At 54.3% G+C, this 22,374-nt stretch overlaps 1 protein-coding gene across 1 annotated transcript in view; it reads left to right on the top strand.

The window, feature by feature from the left end:
- LTBP2 (latent transforming growth factor beta binding protein 2) overlaps positions 1-19,085 on the top strand; it is a 94,112-nt gene extending 75,027 nt beyond the window's left edge. The window contains exons 20-38 of the mRNA XM_069465118.1: positions 3,664-3,783; positions 8,547-8,666; positions 9,718-9,840; positions 10,026-10,151; positions 10,515-10,640; positions 10,912-11,034; positions 11,135-11,260; positions 11,642-11,764; positions 12,362-12,496; positions 12,807-12,932; positions 13,457-13,600; positions 14,488-14,679; positions 14,800-14,883; positions 15,957-16,085; positions 16,397-16,534; positions 16,620-16,787; positions 17,043-17,324; positions 18,311-18,460; positions 18,873-19,085. Of these exons, the coding sequence (XP_069321219.1) occupies positions 3,664-3,783; positions 8,547-8,666; positions 9,718-9,840; positions 10,026-10,151; positions 10,515-10,640; positions 10,912-11,034; positions 11,135-11,260; positions 11,642-11,764; positions 12,362-12,496; positions 12,807-12,932; positions 13,457-13,600; positions 14,488-14,679; positions 14,800-14,883; positions 15,957-16,085; positions 16,397-16,534; positions 16,620-16,787; positions 17,043-17,324; positions 18,311-18,460; positions 18,873-19,018 (2,681 nt within the window). The 3' untranslated portion in view covers positions 19,019-19,085. The remainder of the gene's footprint in view (positions 1-3,663; positions 3,784-8,546; positions 8,667-9,717; positions 9,841-10,025; positions 10,152-10,514; positions 10,641-10,911; positions 11,035-11,134; positions 11,261-11,641; positions 11,765-12,361; positions 12,497-12,806; positions 12,933-13,456; positions 13,601-14,487; positions 14,680-14,799; positions 14,884-15,956; positions 16,086-16,396; positions 16,535-16,619; positions 16,788-17,042; positions 17,325-18,310; positions 18,461-18,872) is intronic.
- The last annotated feature ends 3,289 nt before the right edge of the window (positions 19,086-22,374 follow it).

The raw sequence follows: 22,374 nt of genomic DNA, 5'->3' as shown, positions 1-22,374 counted from the left end.
TGCTTATCCCCATTTTGTGGTTGAGCAAACGGGCTCAGAGAGATGAAGTGAAATACCCAGGGACTCACACCTCGTGGTGGCAGAGCTGGGAAGAGAATCAAATCACTCTGGTTCCAGTGCATGGTTTGCTTCCAATGACACATTCCCTTACCGTGGGGTGTTGGACAGCACATGACTGGGAATGGAGGGAACAGAGGATATTCCAGGGAATGAGAACCATTTCTGCAGAGACCCAAGTGGTGAACAGGCCTGGCATGCTCTGGGAATAACAACAGATTGAGTATGGCTGGAGCAGGGGTACCTGGAGAAAGTAGCAGGAATCGAGGCCAGTTTGTGAAGTGTCTCTAGTGCCAGGCTGAAGTGCTTGGATTCCGTCCCACAGGCTGTGGCAGCCAGTAGGGGTTTGTGAGCTGAAGGGTGGTCATTCGGTCAGCTGGCTTTCAGGGAGATGACTCAGGCGGCAGTGCTCAAAGCAGGCAAGAGGAGCCAGGGGAGACGCTAAGGGCAGGGGACTTCTCCAGACTCCAGCTGCCTAGGTGGGTATTGTGGCCAGAGGGACTGCTCTTTGCAGACCTAGGCCGGGGAGCTGGGCCAGGATGAGCAGTGGCTGCCGCAGGGAATGGTTTTGCCAGGACTGGCCCAAACAAGGGGTTCTGCCACGTGCCAGCCTGGGTGACCGGGAGGTCAGCTGTAAGTGCCGCTCCCCGTGGGGCTTGGCTGCCACTTGAAGAGGACTTATCCAGGATAGCACCCACTTTCTAAAGTCTGCCGGTCTCATAATGTGATATCTTCTTATTTCAATGATTTAATATTTGTTTTTGAGTTATTTAAATAATTTATATAGTTATATTATATGAATTAATATAAATGTAAAAAATTTACATACTAAATATCTAAGTAAATATTTACTAGTAAGTGCAAGTGTCCCTTTGTGCATTAGCCTGTGGGTTTCCTCGTCTGTAAATTGCTTGTTCCTGTCTTTTGCTCAGTTTCCCAATGGTGGCTGCTGTTTTGTCATGTGGCTTCTTAGGGGTCCCTTATATATTCCAGGTACTAGGGTGGGTTTAGGTTGCACCTCTCCCATTTTGTCCTCTTTCCATTAACCTTATCCACATGTCCTTCTTTGAACAGAAATCCTTAATTTTGATGTGATGAAATTCACTTTTTAGCCTTATGTTTTACGTTTTGGGGGCTTTATTTAAGAAGTCCCTCCCTACCCTTAAGTCACAGAGATATTCCCCTATACTTTCTTATGTTAAGGTTATAGTTTTGCCTTTTATGGTATACTTTAATCCATCTGGAATTCATCTTTGCATGGAGGTTAAGAACCCAGTTTTTTCCATTTCCGTTTCCATTTTTCTCCATAGAATGAGTCAGTTTTCCCAGCGCCATCTATCAGGCAGTCGTCCTGGCCCCGCAGGTTAATGAGCTCTTCACCAAGTTCCCACACATGGCTCTGCCCATGAGTTCCCTTTCCCTTCCACTGGGATTAGATCTTCTCCAAGCGAGCATCAGTTCTTTCAGAATCGCCTGAGGAGTTATAACAATGCAGGCTCCTGGGCCTGCCCAGCACTGCTGGGCCAGAATCACTGGAGGCCTAGGAGTGTGCGTTTTGCACCTTTGCCAGTGACTCTGCCATGGATGGGAGTTTTACGACGTAGTGCTCAGATGAATACACCGTCCATGAACAAATGATTGTTATTCGATTCCTTTGATAAGCACTTATTGGGGTTCTGTGATGGGCACCAGAGACACTGGGATAACGAGGCATGTTCCCAGCAGCGAGGGAGAAGCATGGGAGTGAATGGACAGTCACGCTAAGGTCTGGGCTCTAGGGAACCTTGGAGGGGGCACCTGGGTTGGAGGGGCGAGGTCAGCCTCATGGAGAGACGAGTGGGAAAAAGTCATGCTGGTGGTTAGGAAGCCACTCCGGGCAAGGGAACAGCATAGGCAGCAGCTCAGAAGCAGGTCCTGTGTGGCCGAGGTGAGGAGCAGTGTGGGAGGCAGGAAATGAGGTGCGAGAAGCAGGCCCGGGCCAGGTCATGAAAGATCCTACATGCCAGGCTGAGCAGCGTTGATTTTATGGGCTAGGTTTAAAGCTAGAATAATAATAATAGCTAACATTTCTTTGGTGTTTACCTGGTGCCAGGCAAGCACAGTGCTAAACTCATCACCTGGATTATCTCATTTAATCTGCACAAGGACTCTGTGAAGTGTTTCAGCCAGTCCCGGCTTGGTGGGGGCCTCAAAGGTGAGGCCTCCGATTAATTTGACTGTGGGGCAGGGAGTGGGGAGTGGCCGCAGGACCCAGAGTTGATACATTAAAGCAGCCCTTGAAATGGGAGTAGGAAATCTGGTGGCCATCAAGGTGAGGAGAGACATTCCAAGTAGAGGCATTTGTGTGAACAAAGTCTTGGAGGTTGGACCAGTGAAATCTGCTATAGCGAGGCTATTCCAAGAGGCACATGCAAAGCAGCAAATACAGCAAGGCTGGGCCCAGGTGGCAAGGGCTCCATGAGCCAGGCTGCAAGCAGGACTGGAGGTGGTGGGGAGCCCTGATAGGGATTAAGCAGGAGAGTGGCATGGCCAACGTTGGGCTTTAGAGCCACCATGGGGCACCAGTATGCTTTGGAACGATGATATAAACCACACCCTGAAAATCCAGGGCTGCCTAAAGTGCTCTTTCTCACTGGCTGCTTAACTCCTAACCTTTGAGGAGGTCCTTAAGAAGAACTCTAAGAACAGCCCAAGTAGGATGTATTGGGGCCAGGTGGGGACTTTCCTGGCCTCCTCATGTCTGCAGCCTCCAACTGGAGGTTTTTCCAAGTTTTTGGTGATCATCAGGAAAAGAATTTCAGGAGAGCACGACGTAAAGCCAAGCAAGCAACAGCTTTTTATTGTAAGTGAAAGTACACTCTGAGCGGGGAGAGTGGGTAGGCTCGAAAGAGAGCAGCTGCCCGGGATGAAGTGGTTTTCAGTCTTCTGAAGTCTTACTAATTGAGGGAATGAATATTCACAACCAAGGGGTTGGCTTTTACTAAGAATTTGAGTAGGAATTCCTAGAATTGGGTTCCCTCCCATTTTCATACTTTATATCGTTGTCTCAGAACTGTCATGGTGATTTCAAGGGTAGAGAAATTTTAAAACCACAAAGTAAATGATATTGTAATTAGCCAAAGTGCATGTCAGGTGGCGGAGACAGCTGACAAGCTGGTTGCAGCCAGTTATTGTCTGAAATTATCAGCCCCTCTAGTTAGCTTCTGCCTGAGGGTTGTTTACTTAACACCTGCCTCCACTCTGCAAGCCCCTGCATCTGGGCTCAACCCCTTCTCCTGGTCTCCTACTCTAACACGCAGACCATGCCGTATGGACTGCCACCTGGCCTCAAGACCAGCCCTTGCATCGGGGTGAGGAGACACTGAGAGGCCCCCCATGAGCTCCAGAGTTGCCTCTCTGGAAGAAAGGCACTCAGGGTTTATCAGAGGACTGAGCTAGACCAGTCCCACACCTGGCTGAGAGCCCGTCCAGCCAATGTGGCTGCAGGAAGGACGCCTTTCCTGCCTGGGCCTCAGCATGGGTGCTCTTGTCCTCGGCTACTGAAAGAATGCCCCAGGACCCCCTCCAGGGCCGGCTGTGACTCGAGGCTTTTCTGTGTGTTCACAGATGTAGACGAGTGTAAGCAGCCAGGAGTGTGCAGTGGGGGGCAGTGCACCAACACGGAGGGCTCGTACCACTGCGAATGTGATCAGGGCTACATCATGGTCAGACAAGGACAATGCCAAGGTAAGGAATGGGAAGAAGGGAGGCAGCCTGCACCCCAACATCTCCTGGGCCCTGCCCATGCACTGCCCACCACCAACTTCCCTTTGAGCCCACCCTATGGAGAGAGACATGCGTACAAATTCCTGAGCCCTCCCATCCCCTCAATGAAATTTGGCATCCTGTCTGCCCCCTGCAGTGGGGGAGCACAAATACCGTTGACTACATGATACCTTGGGAACATCTCCCCTGTATACTCCTGCCCTCTTACCTTGAAAAATGTGCTCTTCTCATGTGGCAGAGGAAGAGTCAGTCTGTCTGGGAGTCTTGGCCTTCTTGCTGAAGCTTGTTAGACTCACAGCCCCTGAGGCTGGACCATAGCCTTAGACAACACAGGCATGCACACCTGACAAGCACCCAACAGTGCTAGTTGAACGAATGAAGGGAGGAAGGAATGTGAGATCCCAGATCCTTGTCCCTTTCCCAGATACAGCCAAAGGCACTGTGACATTGCTAACTGGTGTCCTCACAGACCCTCCCTGCTGGCTTGAGCCTGGAACTCTCATGCCAGTTCTGAAAACCTCCTGGTGGCTTTGCCACCATCACCACCCTGACAGGCTGGGAAGTCATAGGCTTGCAGGAGGCCTACATCCTGTGCTCTTGAGTCTGGCTGAGACAGGAATAAATGAGGGTAAATTAAGGCTCTCTGTAAAAACTCTGCCCTGGGTTGGGCTTAGGCTCAGACTCCTCCCAGCCTCCAGGTTTCCCTGGCCAGGACTTGCCTGGTTTCAGATGGTCCTGGAAGTGAGGGAGGAGCTCATGTACCTTGTGAAGGGACAGTCCCTCTCCCAATGCCACTACCATGGGAGCAAAGTCCAGAGTCCTAGATGGTCTTAGCACAGGGGAGAAGGGCTGCAGGTGCAGGACAGACAACTCTGCCCCCACCCCAGTGTGTCCCCTTCTCCTCTCAGTGCTTCCTTCATGTTCTTCCCCTTTAAAACTCAGGCCTACACGTGACCAATGCCAGAACCCACCCTCTTTGTCTTCATAGCATGGTGGGCACAGGACAGCCTGGCATCTCCCAGGAGGATGGAGAGTGCAGGCGCCCACCATTTGACAGATACCTGGTGGCTGTGCTGGGTCCTTGACAGATCACCTCGTTTAAGCACCACAACAGCATTATGAATTTGACATTTAACTTGATTAAAAAGAAAAGCAAGACTAAAGGAAATGAACCAAGAAAATACCAGAACATTGAAAACATCAGATTTATATTAACCAGTCCGTGTTCAGGGCACAGGCTCTGGCACAGACAGGCCTGGGTTTGGCTCTTGTCTCAGTGTCTGAAAATGGAAACCATAGTGCCCATCTCAGAGATTCTTGTGAGGACGGAATAAGCTAATATACGCAAAGTGCTCGGCCCCGTCTCTGGCACACACGGACCCTCGGTAACTAGGGGGAAATGTTACTATCAGAGAGCCGTTCTTTTTCACGTTCACACTCCCCTCACACCCCGGCCCACTCCTCTGGATCGTCCTCTTCCCTTCCCAGGGAAAAATTCTAGACACACACCTCATCTAGGAGGTCAGGCTGAGTTCCTGGCCCAGGGCAGACACTCTGAGTCTGTTGAAAGAAAGAATGATGTAGCCTGCACACTTCTCCAGGTTTCCATCAGTAACCACAAACCCGGCCCATCACCCTGCAAGCCCAGTCAATTTCCTCTCCTTCTTTCTTCTTTCTCCAACTGAAAAACCACTCTCTCCACTGAAACTCAAAGTCTCTGGTGAAAGACTCAGTGGTCTGGCCAGCAGCCCATCCAATGGTCTCCATGGCATTTCCGTCGTACCAGGACTCCCGGTTCCCACAGACAGAGGGAACAGGGCCTTTGCTGTGCCCCACCCATATCCAAGGTCACCTGAGCTTCTGGCCCCTGCCTGAGTGCCTTCCCCACCCCCGCCCCATGCTCCCACAAGGAACAGAGGTGGGTGGCTTTGCATTTACTCATTCAAGGGCTGACCCCTGGTAGGAGAAGCTCCGGGATCCTCCCAGTCAAGCTGGTCCTGCAAGTGACGGTTTCCATGGGTCCTTTGGGGTCTCTTCAGCAGCCTGATACCAAGAAGATGATACGTGAAGCTGGAGGCACATCGTCCCATTCTTGGGTCAGCTAACATTTGTTGAGTGCCAGCCACGTGTCAGCCACAGGCTGGGCACAGAGCAATAAATAAGACAGATAGCTCCTGCCCCCAGTGACCAGAGTATTAAAACCCACCAGACACACCATCATCTTAGATTAACATCCAACCCCTACACTAGTTAGAAACATCTGCACCTGGGGACTGGCTCCAGTCCAGGCACCAAGAGGTTGATGGAACAGCCTCAGGATATCTGGGGACAAAATCAACCATTCAGAATCTTCATCTGGCTCCTTTGGGTTGGTGTGGCTAATGGCTCAGTTGTGTCCACTTCCACTCAGGAGAGCCGTTCCCTGGCTCAAGTGGAGACACGGCTGCCCCTCCCTGGCTGGGGCTCTGGTCTGAGGAAGGAAGAAGCCAGCAGTGTGCCAGGATAAACTAGGTTATGCTGCGTTAACAAACAGCCCCGACTTAGTGATGTAGAATGAAGCCAAGTCTCCATCTCATCAATGCCACGTGGCCATCTTGGGCCAGCCGGGGGCTCTGTCCGTGTTTCCTCTCTTGAGACGTAGGCTAAAGGAGTAGCCAGTATCTGGAATGTGGCCAGTCTCCATGGGAAAATGAAAGAGCACCCTGGGGGGCTGCACACTATTAAATGGTTTGGTTCATAAATTACATATGCCATATCCACTCACAGCTCACCGGCCAGCACTAGTCTCATGGCCCCACCTAACCACAAGGGACTAGGAGGCACAAGCCTACCATGGCCCAGAAAGTGAAGAGCTGGAATAGTTAGTTCATGGACAACATTAGTGAGCACCACAAGTCTCCTAAGTGCCCAGCATTAAGACACTTCACACATCACCTCCAAAATGTGCCCAGCACGCTTGGGGCAGGCAGACCTCAGGGCCCTTTGCTCCTGGGAAACCTAATCTCCTCCCTGCATTGCCTGATCCCTGTGGGAGACGTGCAAAAACTTCATTTCTTCTTGGCAGGGATTTAGGAAGATCCTTGCCTCAATCTCTTCCTCTTCCCTAAAGCCAGGCATCCTGAAGCAGGGCTTGCTTGTCACTCCCAAGGGCTTTGCCCATCCTCCTCCAGGCATCTCAGCCAAGGCCAGTCAGCCATGGTGCTGTCTGCTCTCTCCCGGGTCATAAAAGTTGTTCATCTTAGATCCTTCTCTCCAGCTCTGTCTTAACCAAAACCCTTAGAATAACTTAGCCTGGTATCACTACAACCCAACTAGGGGCTTGTGGTTGCCCTCTTTCCAGAGATGAGCCTTATCTCAGTGTCCCCAAGATTACCTAGGAGTTGGGGGCATTTCCTTCCAGATAGCCACCTGCCCTGTGGGCGTATCTCCCTCTTCTGGTCCCTCAGAGTGAAGCTTCAGGCTTGAGAGGATCCCAGTCCTCTGGGGCAGAGGGCTTTGATGCATCCTGACTTCTGGAGACCAGACAACTTCAGAGAGGACCCGTTTTCACCCTCCACTGTAGGGTCCAAGTCCTTTTCTGCAATGATAGCTGCTGGCTTTGGTCCCCTTGCAGAAAGCCTGTGATCTCTCTGACCCTTGGCCTGGCTCCTACATTTCCTCCATGGGTGCCGGGTAGGTCTTCTTGCCGGGCAGTAGGGCCTCTGAATCTGCATAAGCTGGTGGACCTCTTTTAGGAGAATGACCACTACCCATTTAGGAAGAATAAATCCTCCCGTTTCCCCTGGAGCTTGGCCAAGCTGTCTGTCATGAAGAGTGACCAGGAGTCGCAACGTTGGGCCGGAGGAACATAATGTCCTCCTGCAGTTCTGAGCGAGTTGATGCCCTGTGATATGACCTCCCTAACTCGGTCCAGGTCCCTGGGTACCTTGGTGATGGACTCCCTGACATGCCAGGTTACATGGGGAAGAGCCCTCCCCTCAGCTCCTGGGGGAAATATCTCCTTCCTTCTCCTGTTGTCACTCTCCCTCCGTGGGTCCCCTCATTCCCTGTCTGTCCTGTTGGTGTCCAGCCTCAACCTTTCTGGCTGACTTTCCTGAGTCTCACCAGAGTAGGTGCCACAAGCCCTGCCTGGTTCTTGGCTGGAACAAACGTATGACACCTCTCCAGCAGAGAAGCCTTGCTGGCCTTCACCCTTCGGTCTGCTCTCAGCCTCAGGACTAGTCTGGGGGGCTCGTCCTTGGACCTCATTTCCTGGTGCAGGGAAGCCCATTCTGCCTTGACTGGCCCCTGGGGATCTATTCTGGGGCCCCTGGCAACAGTCCAGCCGGTTCCTGTGCCGAGCACGTCCAGTTCCGGTAATGGTCTCTGCTTACAAAGGATTAGTGGTTCCCCCAGGGAGATACGAAGGCCCATCCCAAAGAGTCCAGCTCACAAAGTTGAGCTCTCTGATCCTCCCACAGCTCGTGGTAACTACAGCCTTTTGCACCCACCCTGGGAGTCTCCCCGTCTAATTTTTAAGTTCTTCCATCTCCTCCTTTTGTCCAGGACAATGGGTGGGAGGTAGAGTTGGGGACACAGGGCAACTCTCATTTTTTCCTAGTTTTCATCTGTACAGAAACTGACATCTCTCTCCTCAACCAAGGGCAGGGTCAAGGATTTGTCACAGACCTACCCACGTGCTGTGGTTCCCAGGGATGACCAAGGGAGGGGCTGTTGTTTTACAGATATTGACGAATGCCGTCACCCTGGCACCTGTCCTGACGGGAGATGCGTCAACTCCCCTGGCTCCTACACTTGCCTGGCCTGTGAGGAGGGCTACAGGGGCCAGAGCGGGAGCTGCGTAGGTGAGGGCTGCTTGCCAAGGCACTGGGAGGGCCGTTCAGCCTTGGGACCGCTGGTGGAGCCCACACAGGGAGGGAAAGAGGTGGGCAGAGGGAAGTGGCTCGGAGGCTATTGTACACGATGGTCCGGCTGGGTTCCCAGATGGCGTGGGCATGAGGGGGGTGTGCTTCAGTTACTGGTCTGAGTCAGCTAGGGTGGGGGCCTCTTCTGCTCCTTGGCCATATCCGTCCTGGAGCTATAACCCAAAGTCCCAGAAGCTTCTGTGGCTGGATCCTGTGGGGTGGACAGAGGAGCCTAAGGTCTCAGAGTGGAGCTGACTGCGGTGGTGAGAGCCGGCAGGCAGGCCCTTCCGCAGCTCTCCGGGAGGAGGGCGTTCTGCCCCCTGCATCTCCACAGCAATGTCCCAGCAGCACTGCCTCCTGGGTGGTGGTTGCCCTGCTTCCCCCAGAAGGGGCTCACCCAGGAGTAGGAGTGTTCTTTCTCCTCAGCCCCCTCAGGAAGAAGGGCCCGGGGTTCAGAATGCCAGGGGGGACTGAGTTTTGAATGGACGCTTTGAGGCTCTGGAGAGGGCAGACGTTTCCCAGGCCCTCTAGACTGCCACTGGGCCACCCAGGCACGGCCTGGCCTCTCTCCACATGGCCCGCCCACCCGCTGAAGCTGGCTGTTGGGCTGGGAACAGGGGTTGTTTGGTTGGCAGGTAGGAAGCGAGAGAGGTTCAGAGCCACAATGAGGTGAGTCAAGGGTCTCGGACACCTCATTCCAGTGTCCTCAGATGATCCAAACCAGCTCCAGGGCTGGGGGACCTGGCCCCCTTTTCTAGGACATAAGCAGGGTGCTGTGTTACTACACAGGGCTGAAGTGAGCTCAGGGGCAAAGGGCACCCTGCCCTGCATGGGTGGGATGAGGGAGCGTGGCCTCATGGCCCCCCAGGGTGGACTATGGCCCCTCTGAAGACTGGTTTGCTGGCCTCGTAACTGAGGTGCGCTGAGCCTGCCAGTGGGAGCTGCATGAAGGAGGGGAGGCCGGCTGCCATCTTGGACTTCTCTCCCACAGACGTGAATGAGTGTCTGACCCCCGAGGTCTGTGCCCATGGGAGGTGCATCAACCTGGAAGGCTCCTTCAGATGCTCTTGTGAGCAGGGCTATGAGGTCACCTTAGACGAGAAGGGCTGCCAAGGTACAGAGGTGCCTAAGCACCCTTCCTCCATGGCAGTCCAGCCTGTCACTCCTTCCCCTCTGCACCCCACCCCCGCAGCCACCCTAGTCCTGCCTCCCCAGCCACGCCCACCAAGCCTATCCTCTCCCTGCCCCTGCCCACCTGTCCATCTCTGGCTGTTCTGGCACGTCTGTGCCCCGTTTCAGATGTGGATGAGTGTGCCAGCCGGGCCTCGTGCCCCACAGGCCTCTGCCTCAACACCGAGGGTTCCTTTGCCTGCTCTGCCTGCGAGAGTGGGTACTGGGTGAACGAAGATGGTACTGCCTGTGAAGGTAACCTGGGGAGGCCTCCTCACCTCCTGAAGAACATTCCATTTGCCCCCAGCTTTGGGCTGATGCTGAGGGCCTCCAGGCTGGGCTAGAGGACCCTCTAGGTGGACTTGGCCCCCAAGGAGAGCTTCTATTGTCATAATCCCCAAGTTCAGAGGTGAGGACAAGAGGAAAAGGGAGTCTCAGAGACAAGAGGAAAGCTGAGGGCAGAGCTACCCCTGGAGCATTGTGTAGAGGGTGCGTTGGGGTTGCCAGGGCCTGCCCCTCCCCAGGGGCTCAGAGAGGGAGGCCAGAGGTGTGAGGTTCTGCATCACCAGGTGGAGGGAGCCCTCCCAGGTTGTCTGTCTGTCCATCTGTCTGCCTCAGACCTAGATGAGTGCGCCTTTCCGGGAGTCTGCCCCTCGGGGGTCTGCACCAACACTGTGGGCTCCTTCTCCTGCAAGGACTGCGATGGCGGCTACCGGCCTAGCCCCCTGGGCCACACCTGTGAAGGTAAGAGCCCCCCAGTGGGGTAGAGAGCCAGGGGAGAAGCCCAGCCAGAGGCAGGGGCCTGCTGGGGTGGCCGGGAGGGGACGGGGCCGCAGTCAGCCTGCTCCCTCCAAGCTCCCCGGTGCCACTCCCAGCTGGGCTGCTTTAGGAGGGGATGATGCCCCTATGGGTCCAGTCTCCACAGGCAGGTGACAGGTCCTCTGGAGACCCCCGCTTGGTTCCTGTCCTGGGAGGTGATGCCAATAGCTGCCTTCCTCCCCTGTGTGCCCTCCAGATGTGGATGAGTGTGAAGACCCCCAGAGCAGCTGCCTGGGAGGCGAGTGCAAGAACGTGGCAGGCTCCTACCTGTGCCTCTGTCCCCGGGGCTTCCAGCTGGCCAATGGCACCACGTGTGAGGGTGAGTAGGCCAGCTCTCCCACTGGCGACGGGGGACAGTGAGTGTGTGGGGAGGTGGGGACATCCCCAGGAGACACCCATTGCCCATCTTTTCCCTGCAGACGTGGACGAGTGCATGGGGGACGAGCACTGCGCGCCCCACGGCGAGTGCCTCAACAGCCACGGGTCCTTCTTCTGCCTGTGTGCGCCCGGCTTTGCCAGCGCAGAGGGGGGCACCAGCTGCCTGGGTGAGAGGCCAGCATGGGAAGGAGTGGTAGAGGCCACATCTAGAGCCGAGTCCATTTTAACACCAGTACTGAAATCAAATGCTCACGGGCCCACCAGGGGATAAGAAGATGGGAGGCGAGGAGTGATGCCAGGGAGCCAGTGACGGGGGTGCGGGGGCCTCTCCAGGAGGTTGGCGACAGCCATGCACCCTCTCCAAATTCTGAGTGTCAGGGCCCCTGCCCCAGGGACCCTCCCCCCAGCCAGGCCTCTGGTTTCCAGCTCTGGACTCTTCTTCAGATCTTCCAACCCTTTCCTACCCTGAGCCACTCCAGAGGACGCTGCATGGGGCCCTAACGGGAAGGGACCGATGGTGGGGTCTGCTGACAGCATCTCTATTGTAGATGTGGACGAATGTGCGGCCACAGACCAGTGTCTGGGAGGCCATTGTGTCAACACCGAGGGCTCCTTCGACTGTGTGTGTGAGACTGGCTTCCAGCCCTCCCCAGAGAGCGGGGAGTGTGTGGGTAAGGGCTCGGGGGGAGGGAACAGGGCTCTGCCCCACGCCTGCCCACCTCCACCCTCCTGGCCCTCAGCTCCCGTGAAGCAGGTGCTCGCCGCAGATTCATCATCCCATGGATAGTGCACTTATTGAGGCTTTGCTGGCTCGGGACTGTCCAAGGATGACAAAGTGAAGACAATCCTAATCTTTGTGCTGGCAGAGCACACGATCTAAAGGCCAAATTGATTCAATAGACATTTATTAAACACCTGCTACATTCAATGTCTTTTGCTAGGACAAATAGACAGTTATAGACAATCTTGAAATTGAGCAAGGGAGACAGATATGATGACAGCTCTGTCATACACTCCGCTGAAGGCTGCACATGCAGAGAAGTAGAAAGTGCTTCCTGAATGGCATGCAGTTCTCCTCCTACGTGCTCAGCCCCGCTGGGTGGGGGGTGATTATCCTGAACCGGATGTGCCGGGGTTGAGATGAGCACAGTAATTTGGAACAGATCAAGGACCCCAGAGGGCGTGGGGCATGACCCTGTAATGCCAGCAAGGTGGGACCAGAGCAGTGACCTGGCCACCTCTGTCCCCTCTTGTGGCTCTGGGGACAGATATTGACGAGTGTGAGGACTACGACGGAAACCCCGTGTGTGGGGCCTGGAGGTGTGAGAACAGCCCTGGGTCCTACCGCTGTGTCCTGGGCTGCCAGCCTGGCTTCCACATGGCCCCGAATGGAGACTGCATTGGTGAGTGCGAGGGAGAGCGGGACGCCTGTGGGCCGAGGACACCTATTTTTCATATTTTGAGCTAGAAACGATTTTCTCCCGTGGACTGTTTTTGCAGCTGTTTGAAGTTTGTATATTTCCATACAGCAGAGCTTACACAAAAATTGAAGAGGAATGTTAATGTTAGCTTTCTTGTCCTGTGTTTAGAGGTTGCTTTTCACAGAGCTTGGTGTTAATAGACCAAATAAGTATTCCCAGGAGAGAGAGGGAGAGAGGGAGCAGGCATGCTTGCACATACACACCCTCTGCAATGGTCCCTCCTGTCCCACAGACGTAGACGAGTGTGCCAACGACACCATGTGTGGGAGCCACGGCTTCTGTGAAAACACCGATGGCTCCTTCCGCTGCCTCTGTGACCAGGGCTTCGAGATCTCGCCCTCAGGCTGGGACTGTGTGGGTGAGAAGCCTTTGGGTGACCCAAGGTCTGGGCCAGGGAAGGGAAGGGAAGGCCCTAGGGGCCCCTCCTGAAATAGTCCTGGTTGCATGGCTCCACCCTAGGTCCCCATAGCACAGACAAGGGAGGCTTCAAGAAAGAGGGAGGTTTCAAGCCCCCCTGCAGCAGGCACCCTGTGGGGCTGGTGGGGGAACATGCCTAGCCCTGCCAGCAGGGGAGCAAGCACAGTAGGGAAGGTGCCACCTGCTCTACGGCCCCCGGGGCCCCATGAGGCACGAGGTTTTAGAACGTGCACAGAGGGGTAACCCTTCCTCTTTGTGACTTTTGTGACCCTTTTCTGCCACTCCTCTCCTTCTCTCTTCCTTCCCACGCCATCTGTCCATCTGTTCCTCCTTCCTGCTAATTCATACCCACTTTCACTCCTTCCCCCAAGGCCTAGCCTGTTTCTTTGGCGGGAGTGGGCTGGAGACGGGGCAGAGGCATGGACCGCCTCTTCCCACCCACTAGCCTGTCCTCATGCCCGGCAGATGTGAACGAGTGTGAGCTCATGCTGGCGGTGTGCGGGGCCGCGCTCTGTGAGAATGTGGAGGGCTCCTTCCTGTGCCTCTGCGCCAGCGACCTTGAGGAATATGACGCACAGGAGGGGCGCTGCCGCCCACGGGGGGCTGCAGGTGAGGCCCGGGAGACTGCAAGGACCTCCTTTCCCTCTTGTCATTGTCCATGAAGGCTCTCAGGCTTACAGAGCACATCTGCTCCCCTAGCCTCTAGCTGCTGGGAGGGAGACTGGGCCGGGCCAGGGGCAGGGCAGGTGAGGCTGGGAATGGAGCGCGGAGGCCGAGGGGTCTGCTCCAGGCCAGGCAATGTCCAAAAGGCTGCAGGGCTGTGATGACCCTAGAGGAGGTTCTTGAACCCTGACACTGACTTAGGGTGACCCCAGGGACCTCAGATTGAGCCTTAGAGGGACCTTGAATCCATCCAATTCCCGGGAATCTTCTGGATGAGAGAGGACTTGAAGCTGAGCTAAACCAGCCTTTCCACTTCCCACTCCACCCCAGAGCTGCTGGGTTCAGCCTCTCACCCAGGGTGGCCCAGGACTCAGCGGGCCTGCACCGACTTGGAAAGCAAGGGGACTGAGAACGAGGCAGGTGGAAGGGGCGGTAGCTGTGAGGCAGAAGAAGGGGTCGGAGGACTGCCGTGTGGTGCGCCAGGGACGGGGCACCCGCTGCCGGGGAGGAAGGCAGGTGCTGTACCGGAAGAGCTTTGGCACCAGAGGAACTGGGGCCAAATCCCTGCTTTGCCACTTAACAGCGACGTGGCTGTGGCGAGGCACCTAGCTTCTCTAAGCCTCAGTTTCTTCCTCTGTAAAAGGGAGATGATGATGGATGATAATAATGCCCACTTCGTAGGGGTTAGAGCATCAAGTGAGGTGACACAGGTAACAGCATTTTGCATACTGCAAAGTGCTATATAAATGTTAAATTTGAGAAATAAGTTCAAGGGCTGGGGTATCTCAGAGGGTCATGAATGGGTAATAGTACGGGGCATCTACCACACACAGGTCAGAGTATGCCTGAGGCCCCGACAGGGGACCACGCCCCAGGGCCCCTCCGCATGGAATGCTACTCCAGGCAGGACGGCCACCCGCCCTGCTCCAGCATCCTGGGCCGGAACACCACGCAGGCCGAGTGCTGCTGCACCCAGGGCGCCAGCTGGGGAGATGCCTGTGACCTCTGCCCCTCAGAGGACTCAGGTAAGGCCCCAAGGTCCCAGTTCCTCTTAGGGTCAGCTCTGCAGCGTGACACTGAAAGAAGGGGTGAGAGGAAGGGGGCAGAGCCTTTCCCTCTCTGAGCTCGGACACCTCTCTACACAGTTGAATTCAGTGAGATCTGCCCTAGTGGTAAAGGCTACGTCCCTGTGGAAGGAGCCTGGACGTTTGGACAGACCATGTACACAGGTAACCCTCCTCCGCACCGTCCCTCCACACCCCGTTCACCTGAGCGGGCCCTGGCCTGGTCCTCCAGGAGGCCCCTTGAGGAGTCCTGCACCCAGCCCGGGCCTCCCAGGTTGCTTCCATCTTTCCTGTCCCAGGGCTGGCTCCCTGCAGAGTTTTAGCTGGAAGTTCTGACCCAAGCTCCTCTTGGAGTGTCCACATGACCCTGGCCTCACTTTCCCCGCTCCCCCACGGCTGCACCCTCCAGGAACAAACCACGATGCCTTGACTAACCCCGCCCCCAGCCATCCGTGGCACAGGAACAGAGCAGAGAGTACTGCCCTAGAGGTCAGAGGCAGCTGCTTGTCTCCCTGGCCCCACTTATGAAGTCAGAAACTTTGGGGAACCCATACTCACATCGGGGTGGCCCAGGTATTGAGCCCCTCGGTGCCCTCGTCCTGAGAAGGAAATGATAGAAACAGAAGTAGTTTTCCTTGAGTGCTTGCTATGTGCCAGCACTATTTTGAGCACCTTACGTGTATTAATACCTTTTTTTTTTTTTTTTGAGACAGAGTCTCACTCTGTTGCCCAGGCTAGAGTGAGTGCCGTGGCGTCAGCCTAGCTCACAGCAACCTCAAACTCCTGAGCTCAAGGGATCCTTCTGTCTCAGCCTCCCGAGTAGCTGGGACTACAGGCATGCACCACCATGCCCGGCTAATTTTTTCTATATATATTTTTAGCTGTCCATATAATTTCTTTCTATTTTTAGTAGAGATGGGGTCTCGCTCTTGCTCAGGCTGGTCTCGAACTCCTGAGCTCAAACGATCCGCCCACCTCGGCCTCCCAGAGTGCTAGGATTACAGGCGTGAGCCACCACACCCGGCCTTAATACCTTTTAATCCTCCTAACAGCTGCAGAAGGTTAAGCAGTATGTAGGAAACTGAGGCGAGGAGAACTTCAGCAACTTGCCCAAAGCCACCCAACTAGTAAATGGCAGAGCTGGGATTCAACCCAGTCTGGCTTTGGAGTCCCTCGCCTTGAGTACTGCCTCATGCTGCCTCTCACCTTCCCCTCACCTCAGCTCTGCCCTCCCGCAGATGCCGACGAGTGTGGGATGTTCGGGCCTGGTCTCTGCCCCAACGGCCAGTGCCTCAACACGGTGCCCGGCTACGTCTGCCTGTGCAATCCTGGCTACCACTACAATGCCTCCCGCAGGAAGTGTGAGGGTGAGGACACACGCGGCCCCTCCCCAGCCCCAGGCCCCCCGGCCAGTCCCATTCTTGCTGGGAGTGCCCCTTCCTGGGAGGATGCCCGCTGCAGCAGGCAGGTCTGAGGGGGGAGCTCTGGGCTGTCAGGGATTGTCCCCAGACACCTGTTGGAAAGCTGTCCCGGGGAGGGGCCTCCCAGGCTGCGCTGGGTTGGGGAGGAGGAGGCAGGGGGCTACCTCTGCATTGTCAGTTACAGGAGAACCCCCTTCCCTGAGGGCAGCCAGTGGCCAGGTGGTCTCGGCACTGCCCCCCCTTTCCTGCCACCACAGATCACGACGAGTGCCAGGACATGGTCTGTGAGAAAGGCGAGTGTGTGAACACGGAGGGCTCCTTCCACTGCTTCTGTAGCCCCCCACTCACCCTGGACCTCAGCCAGCAGCGCTGCGTGAACGGCACCGGGAGTGCGGGTGAGTGGGCCTGGGTGGCGGGGCAGCGGCGGGGGAGGGCATCTGGGCTTGGGGGCTCACGTGCCCCCATGCCGTGTGCCACCAGAGGACCTCCCTGACCACGACATCCACATGGACGTCTGCTGGAAAAAAGTCACCAATGACGTGTGCAGCGACCCCCTGCACAGCCACCGCACCACCTACACGGAATGCTGCTGCCAAGACGGCGAGGCCTGGAGCCAGCAGTGTGCTCTGTGCCCTCCGAGGAGCTCTGGTGAGGGGGAGCGTGGGGGAGACACCTGCAGGGCTGGGCCTGGCACCTGGGAGGGGGATGCCCTCACCTTGGAAGGGGGGAGCTGGAAAGGAGCAGGGCAGTCAGAGCAGTGGCCTTGTCGTCCGTCCCTGTTGTCTGGGGACAACGTAGTGCAGGGGAGGGCTGGGGAGAGGAAGGCTGTTGGGAACTCCCGAGGACGCTGGTCCCCTTTAGCTAGCAGGAGTTGTAACCCACTGCCTCTCTCCCTCCTGACAGAGGTCTACGCTCAGTTGTGCAACGTGGCCCGGATTGAGGCAGAGCGGGAGGCCGGGGTCCACTTCCGGCCAGGCTATGAGTATGGCCCTGGGCCCGACGACCTGCACTACAGCCTCTATGGCCCAGATGGGGCCCCCTTCTACAACTACCTGGGCCCTGAGGACACCGTCCCTGAGTCCCCCTTCCCCAACACGGCCAGCTACCCAGGGGACCACACGCCGGTCCTTGAGTCTCCTTTGCAGCCCTCAGACCTCCAGCCCCACTACGTGGCCAACCATCCAGGTCTGTGTTGCTGCAAAAATGGGGAAGAGGTGGGCACTGAGGCTGTTTCACTTCCACCTCCTCTGCCTGCCAGTCACAGGGCTGCAGGGTGAGGACAGGGGCGGGGAGAGATGAACCAAGCCAGATATCCCGGCTCATGGGTCACTCCAGAGACAATTCCATATGCTGGGGTCAGAGCCTAACAACTCCCTGTGATGAACTAGCACAGGGACACGAAGAGGTACAGGACGCTGTCACAAGCTTCCCTGTGGGAGCTGTGGGCGAGAGAGCGGGTTCACTCGGGTCCGTTTCTCTCCCTCCACACCACATACAGGACGCAGAATAACCTGCTCCGAGGAGGCCCAGCATTCAAACTTTGCCCTGAAATAGGAATTATGGATTTCTAATGACTTAAAGCCCGCTGTGGTGACTCGGTTTGTGAATGGTGACGATCCCAGCACTCAGGCTTGGATTCTAATGGGGAAGTCAGGCCTGGCACCTGTGCTGTGGACACGGCACCCCCACAGGCACAGCCACCACCGCGGGCTGATTAAACCACACCGCCCGTGGCACAGGGCCTGCTTCACGGGGTGGAGGGTGCCCAGAGAGAGAAGAGGGTTAGGCAGATCAGGCAGAAGTTCTGCTTTGTGTTGAATGCGGCCCCTCTGCTGCCAATCCCCCCCCCAAAAAAACGATGTAAAGATTTAAACAAAGCACCTCCCACCCACACCCCCCAAGCCTCAGAACTACATAGAAACACCCAGCCGCTCAGGAGCCCTCATTTAAAGTGCTCTGTCCTGCTTCTCCCCTACCTCAAATGGCACATAGTTATTTTTTTAAAGACTATTCCTTTTGTTCTAGCATCTTGCTGTTTACGACCCTCCCCACCCCATCCCCAGAGTTCAATAGGGGCAACTCTTTGTGCCGGAGGTGAGCGTCCCAGCGCTGGAGAGGCTGGGGTCCCGGCACAGGCCTCAGCTTCCCTCTCGCTCTGACTCCCCCAGCAGAGCCCCCAGCCGCCTTCGAAGGGCTGCAGGCGGAGGAGTGCGGCGTCCTGAACGGCTGTGAGAACGGGCGCTGCGTGCGCGTGCGGGAGGGCTACACCTGCGACTGCTTTGAGGGCTTCCAGCTGGATGCGGCCCACATGGCCTGCGTGGGTAAGTCTCAATCCTGACGGAGCAGACCGGCCGCCTGCCCGCACGGCGCCGAACGCACGGTGGCCGGACAGTCCTCTGCTGCCCCCTAGTGCGCCGTCTGCGTCAGGCCGGGGGTGAGGAGCTCCAAAGAACGGTCTCATGCTGTGCTTGGAGAGCCCCTTCCATGGAGCCTGCTAGACAACAGAGAGGCAGGGACAAGAGAGCACGGCCTTGGGCACAGTATGAGCTCACCGCCCTCTGCTTTGTGTCCTTGATTTGCTTGGTTCTGAGAAGGGACTTCAGCCTCTGGCTGTCACACCTAGGATTCCACTGCAGGGCAGGGGCCACAACTTAGTGACCAGAGGGGGCGGAGGCCGCAGGCCAAAGGTAACTTGGGATGCCTAGAGCTCTCTCCTCCTTCCCTCCCTCCTAGATGTGAATGAGTGTGAGGACCTGAATGGGCCTGCTGTGCTCTGTGCTCACGGTTACTGCGAGAACACAGAGGGCTCCTACCGCTGCCACTGCTCCCCAGGTTACGTGGCTGAGGCAGGCCCCCCACACTGCACCGCCAAGAAGTAGCAGTGAGGGGTCCGTGTGGGCAGCTACCTGGAAATGGCCTCCAGCCACAGGCCGGGGCCTTGAGGATGCTTTCCTAGCTGGGAAGACACCACGACGACATCAGGCCAGAGGCTCAGCCTTGCCTGCCTTCATCTCGCCCAGCTTAGCCCCTGGCTGTGAGCTTCCATCACTGCCTCCGTGCCCTTGCTTGGCTCAAATACCACCAATCGCTTTCATGCTTCAGCCACTGGCCAGGAGGCCCAGTCCACCACCTGTCCTGGCCTTGCTATGGGATGCTAACCAAAGGATGGCCCTCGCCCACCCCCTCGAGCTGTGCAAATGTGCCAGGCCCTGTGGCCTCACACTGCAGGCACCCCTTTCCAGCCATGATCCACCCATCATCTTGATGATTCCACAACTGGGACAGAGGCTACATCTGCCCTGGGAGTGTCCTTCAGAATCTGTGGAGCAAGAAAGGGTTCGGGGGAGCTTGGAGACTGACTCCAATGCCCCCTCCCAAGAACCATCACCACCACTCAGCCAGTCTGGTCTGGGGCCTAATTGTGCCACATCTCCATCCTGTAGCCGGTTCTCTGGCCCCAGGGAGTGGCAGAAGATCCCCTCACTCAGAGAGGCATGACTGGTAGTAGCTTGTTGAGTGTAAGAGGCACAAATGAAGAGGAACAAAGAGCCTGAGAAAGCAGCAAGAGGGCAATTCGAAAAATACGTGGAGTTGATAAGAAAGGGGGAGCCAAGGCTTTATACAAGTCTAAAGAAAATATTAAGTAGCTTTTGGTAAATTAACATTCAAAATCCACCCAGTGGTAGCCCCTGTGCACCAGCAGCAAGGACTGCCACAAGATAGGACACCCGTCTCCACAGAACATTATTACATACATCCTGCTTCTTACAGGAAACACACCTCTTCTGGGCTCTCCTTTTGTAAGGACCAGTTTGATGTGCAAAAATTAAAAAGGTCTATTTTCTGGTGTGGTCTTGTTCAGAGGAAGCCAGATTTCCAATGTTGTTTCTCCCCTCTACTCAGAAGCCCCTGCCCTCCTTCCCTTCAGATGATGGGCGGCAGGCATCCCTCTGAGTTTACACGCAGAAACTCACTCCAGCCCAGGCTAGCTGGGAGTTCAGAACCATGGTGGAATAAAGAAATGTACATCTGGGCTCTTCTGTTCTTGTTTTTATTTCAGATTAGATCAAATTTCTTTACCATGTTGCCTAAGTCTAAATATTAGAGATGAGGCTGTGCCTACCGTCTCCTGGTCAGTTCTGCCGATAGCCTACGATTGGGTTCCAATGGGAAAAGGTTCTTTACTATGAAAAGACAAGGAAAGCTCCAACTTTGCATTTCTCTGATGAATGGCAATGTCAATGAACAAGGCTCCATGTGACTGGAGATGTGGAAATGAATGCAACTTTCTTAATTTAATCTGTCCTGTCCTACCTGCTCTCTGATTGTCAGCCATCACATAACTTATTGAATGCTTGCTTTGTGCCACTGTGTTGAGTATGGTACATAAATTTCACTTAATTATCCAATAATCTTATCTACCATTTTTATTCCCAATTTATAGGTGAAGAAATTGAGACACAGAAAGCTTGAATAATTTGCTCTAGATCACTATACTGGTTGAGATGTTTTCAGCAGACAAAAATAAATGGCCCTTAAACATATGAAAATATTCTTTCTTTCATAATAAAAGAAATACAACTTAAAACCACCCTGAGATACTTTTTTAAATTGTCAGACTGGCAAAGATCAAAACATTTGTGAAGACTCCTAGTTGGCAAGCATTGGGAGAAACAGGCACTGTCGTAATAGCTGATGGGAGTATACATTGGTACAACCTCTGAAGAGGACAATACGGCAATGTCTTTCAAAATTATAAAAGCACTAACCCTTTGATCTAGTAATTGCACTTCTAGGAATTTAACCTTCAGATATACTTTCACCACATGCGAAATAACATATGCAAGAGGTTTTTTATTACAGCGTTATTTGTAATAGCAGATTAGAAATAGATTAGAAACAATTTTTATGGGACCCTAAAAAAAAGTAGCTTTAAATGCCTTGAAAAGAAAAATATCCAGAATAGATTGAGGGGGAAAGGGAGGTTGTGTAACAGCATGCCACATACGCTGCTATTTGTCTACAGAAAGGGGAAAAGAAGTGGTTATCTGCTAACCTCATCCTGGCCACGCTGCCTTACATCCCACCATTCAGAGAATTTCTTACCATTCCCCAAATATACACTGCAGGCACGGGACCTTCTTAAATACTAATCCCAGTGCTCCCCCAGCCCTCCCACCCTCACCTTCCTACCTGTCCTTCCAGAGATATTGCATACATATACACATAATTTCCTTTATTAAAAACACAAAGAGCACCCTATGCATGCTGTTCTACACTTTGCTTTTTTCACTTTATACTTGCAAATAAAGCTCCCTCATTCCCTTTTATAGCTGTATTCTATTCCACTGACTGGATAAACCATAATTTATTTAATCCATCCCTCATTGACAGACATTTGCATTGTTTCCTATCTTTTGCTATTATAAATAATGCTGTCAAAAATATTCTTGTGCACATGTTATTTCACATGATATTTATGAGAGTTTATCTGTGGGATAAATTCTTGGAAACAAAGGTAGTTTGTGGGGAGGGTGACAGGATGGATAGGTACAGGATTGGGAGATTTTTCACTGCATCTCTTTTTGTATCTTTCTGAATTTTGTACCATATGTATTATCTACTTAAAAAAATAAAATATTTTTAAATACAGCTGCTGGTCACAGACTGCTTAAATGCTCCCTCTCTTTATATACTTATCTGACTATAATTCACAGTTAAAGCCAGGTGATAATTATTTCAAAATTTCTTAAAGCAAATTTCTGTTAGGTAGCCCTATGGCATTTTTATGGAGAAAGAATGACAAACAGGGATTTTTAAAGAGCAGTCATAAACATGAATGCTAGATACCAAAGTAGAGGAGTTTCCTGCCTTTCAGACAAACATGCAGAAGTCAGTGCTAGGCGCTGCCCAAGGCCAGCTGCACATCAGCTCGGGGCCAGAGTTCAAGGGAGAGCTATACCACCATGATCAGTGCTGCCCACCTCGCTATACCAGGTTGCTCCTGCCAAATGTCGGCCCTGCACACTAAGGCCTTATAACAAAAGACAAGAGGCTGGGTGAGGTGGCTCACACCTGTAATCCCAGCACTTCGGGAGACCAAGGCAGAGGATCGCTAGAGGCCAGGAGTTTCAAGAACAAAAGACAAAAGAACAAGGGTCAATTCTCATAGGAAGTTAGAGAAAGAAGAGTATTTTCCTGGACACCTACTTTAGTAGTCCTTCCTAATCTCTTA

The sequence above is a fragment of the Eulemur rufifrons genome, chromosome 2 (genome assembly GCF_041146395.1).
Source record: "Eulemur rufifrons isolate Redbay chromosome 2, OSU_ERuf_1, whole genome shotgun sequence".
Lineage (NCBI taxonomy): Eukaryota > Metazoa > Chordata > Mammalia > Primates > Lemuridae > Eulemur > Eulemur rufifrons.
Note: the sequence above shows the minus strand (reverse complement) of the source record. Positions and strands in the feature narration are given on the sequence as shown.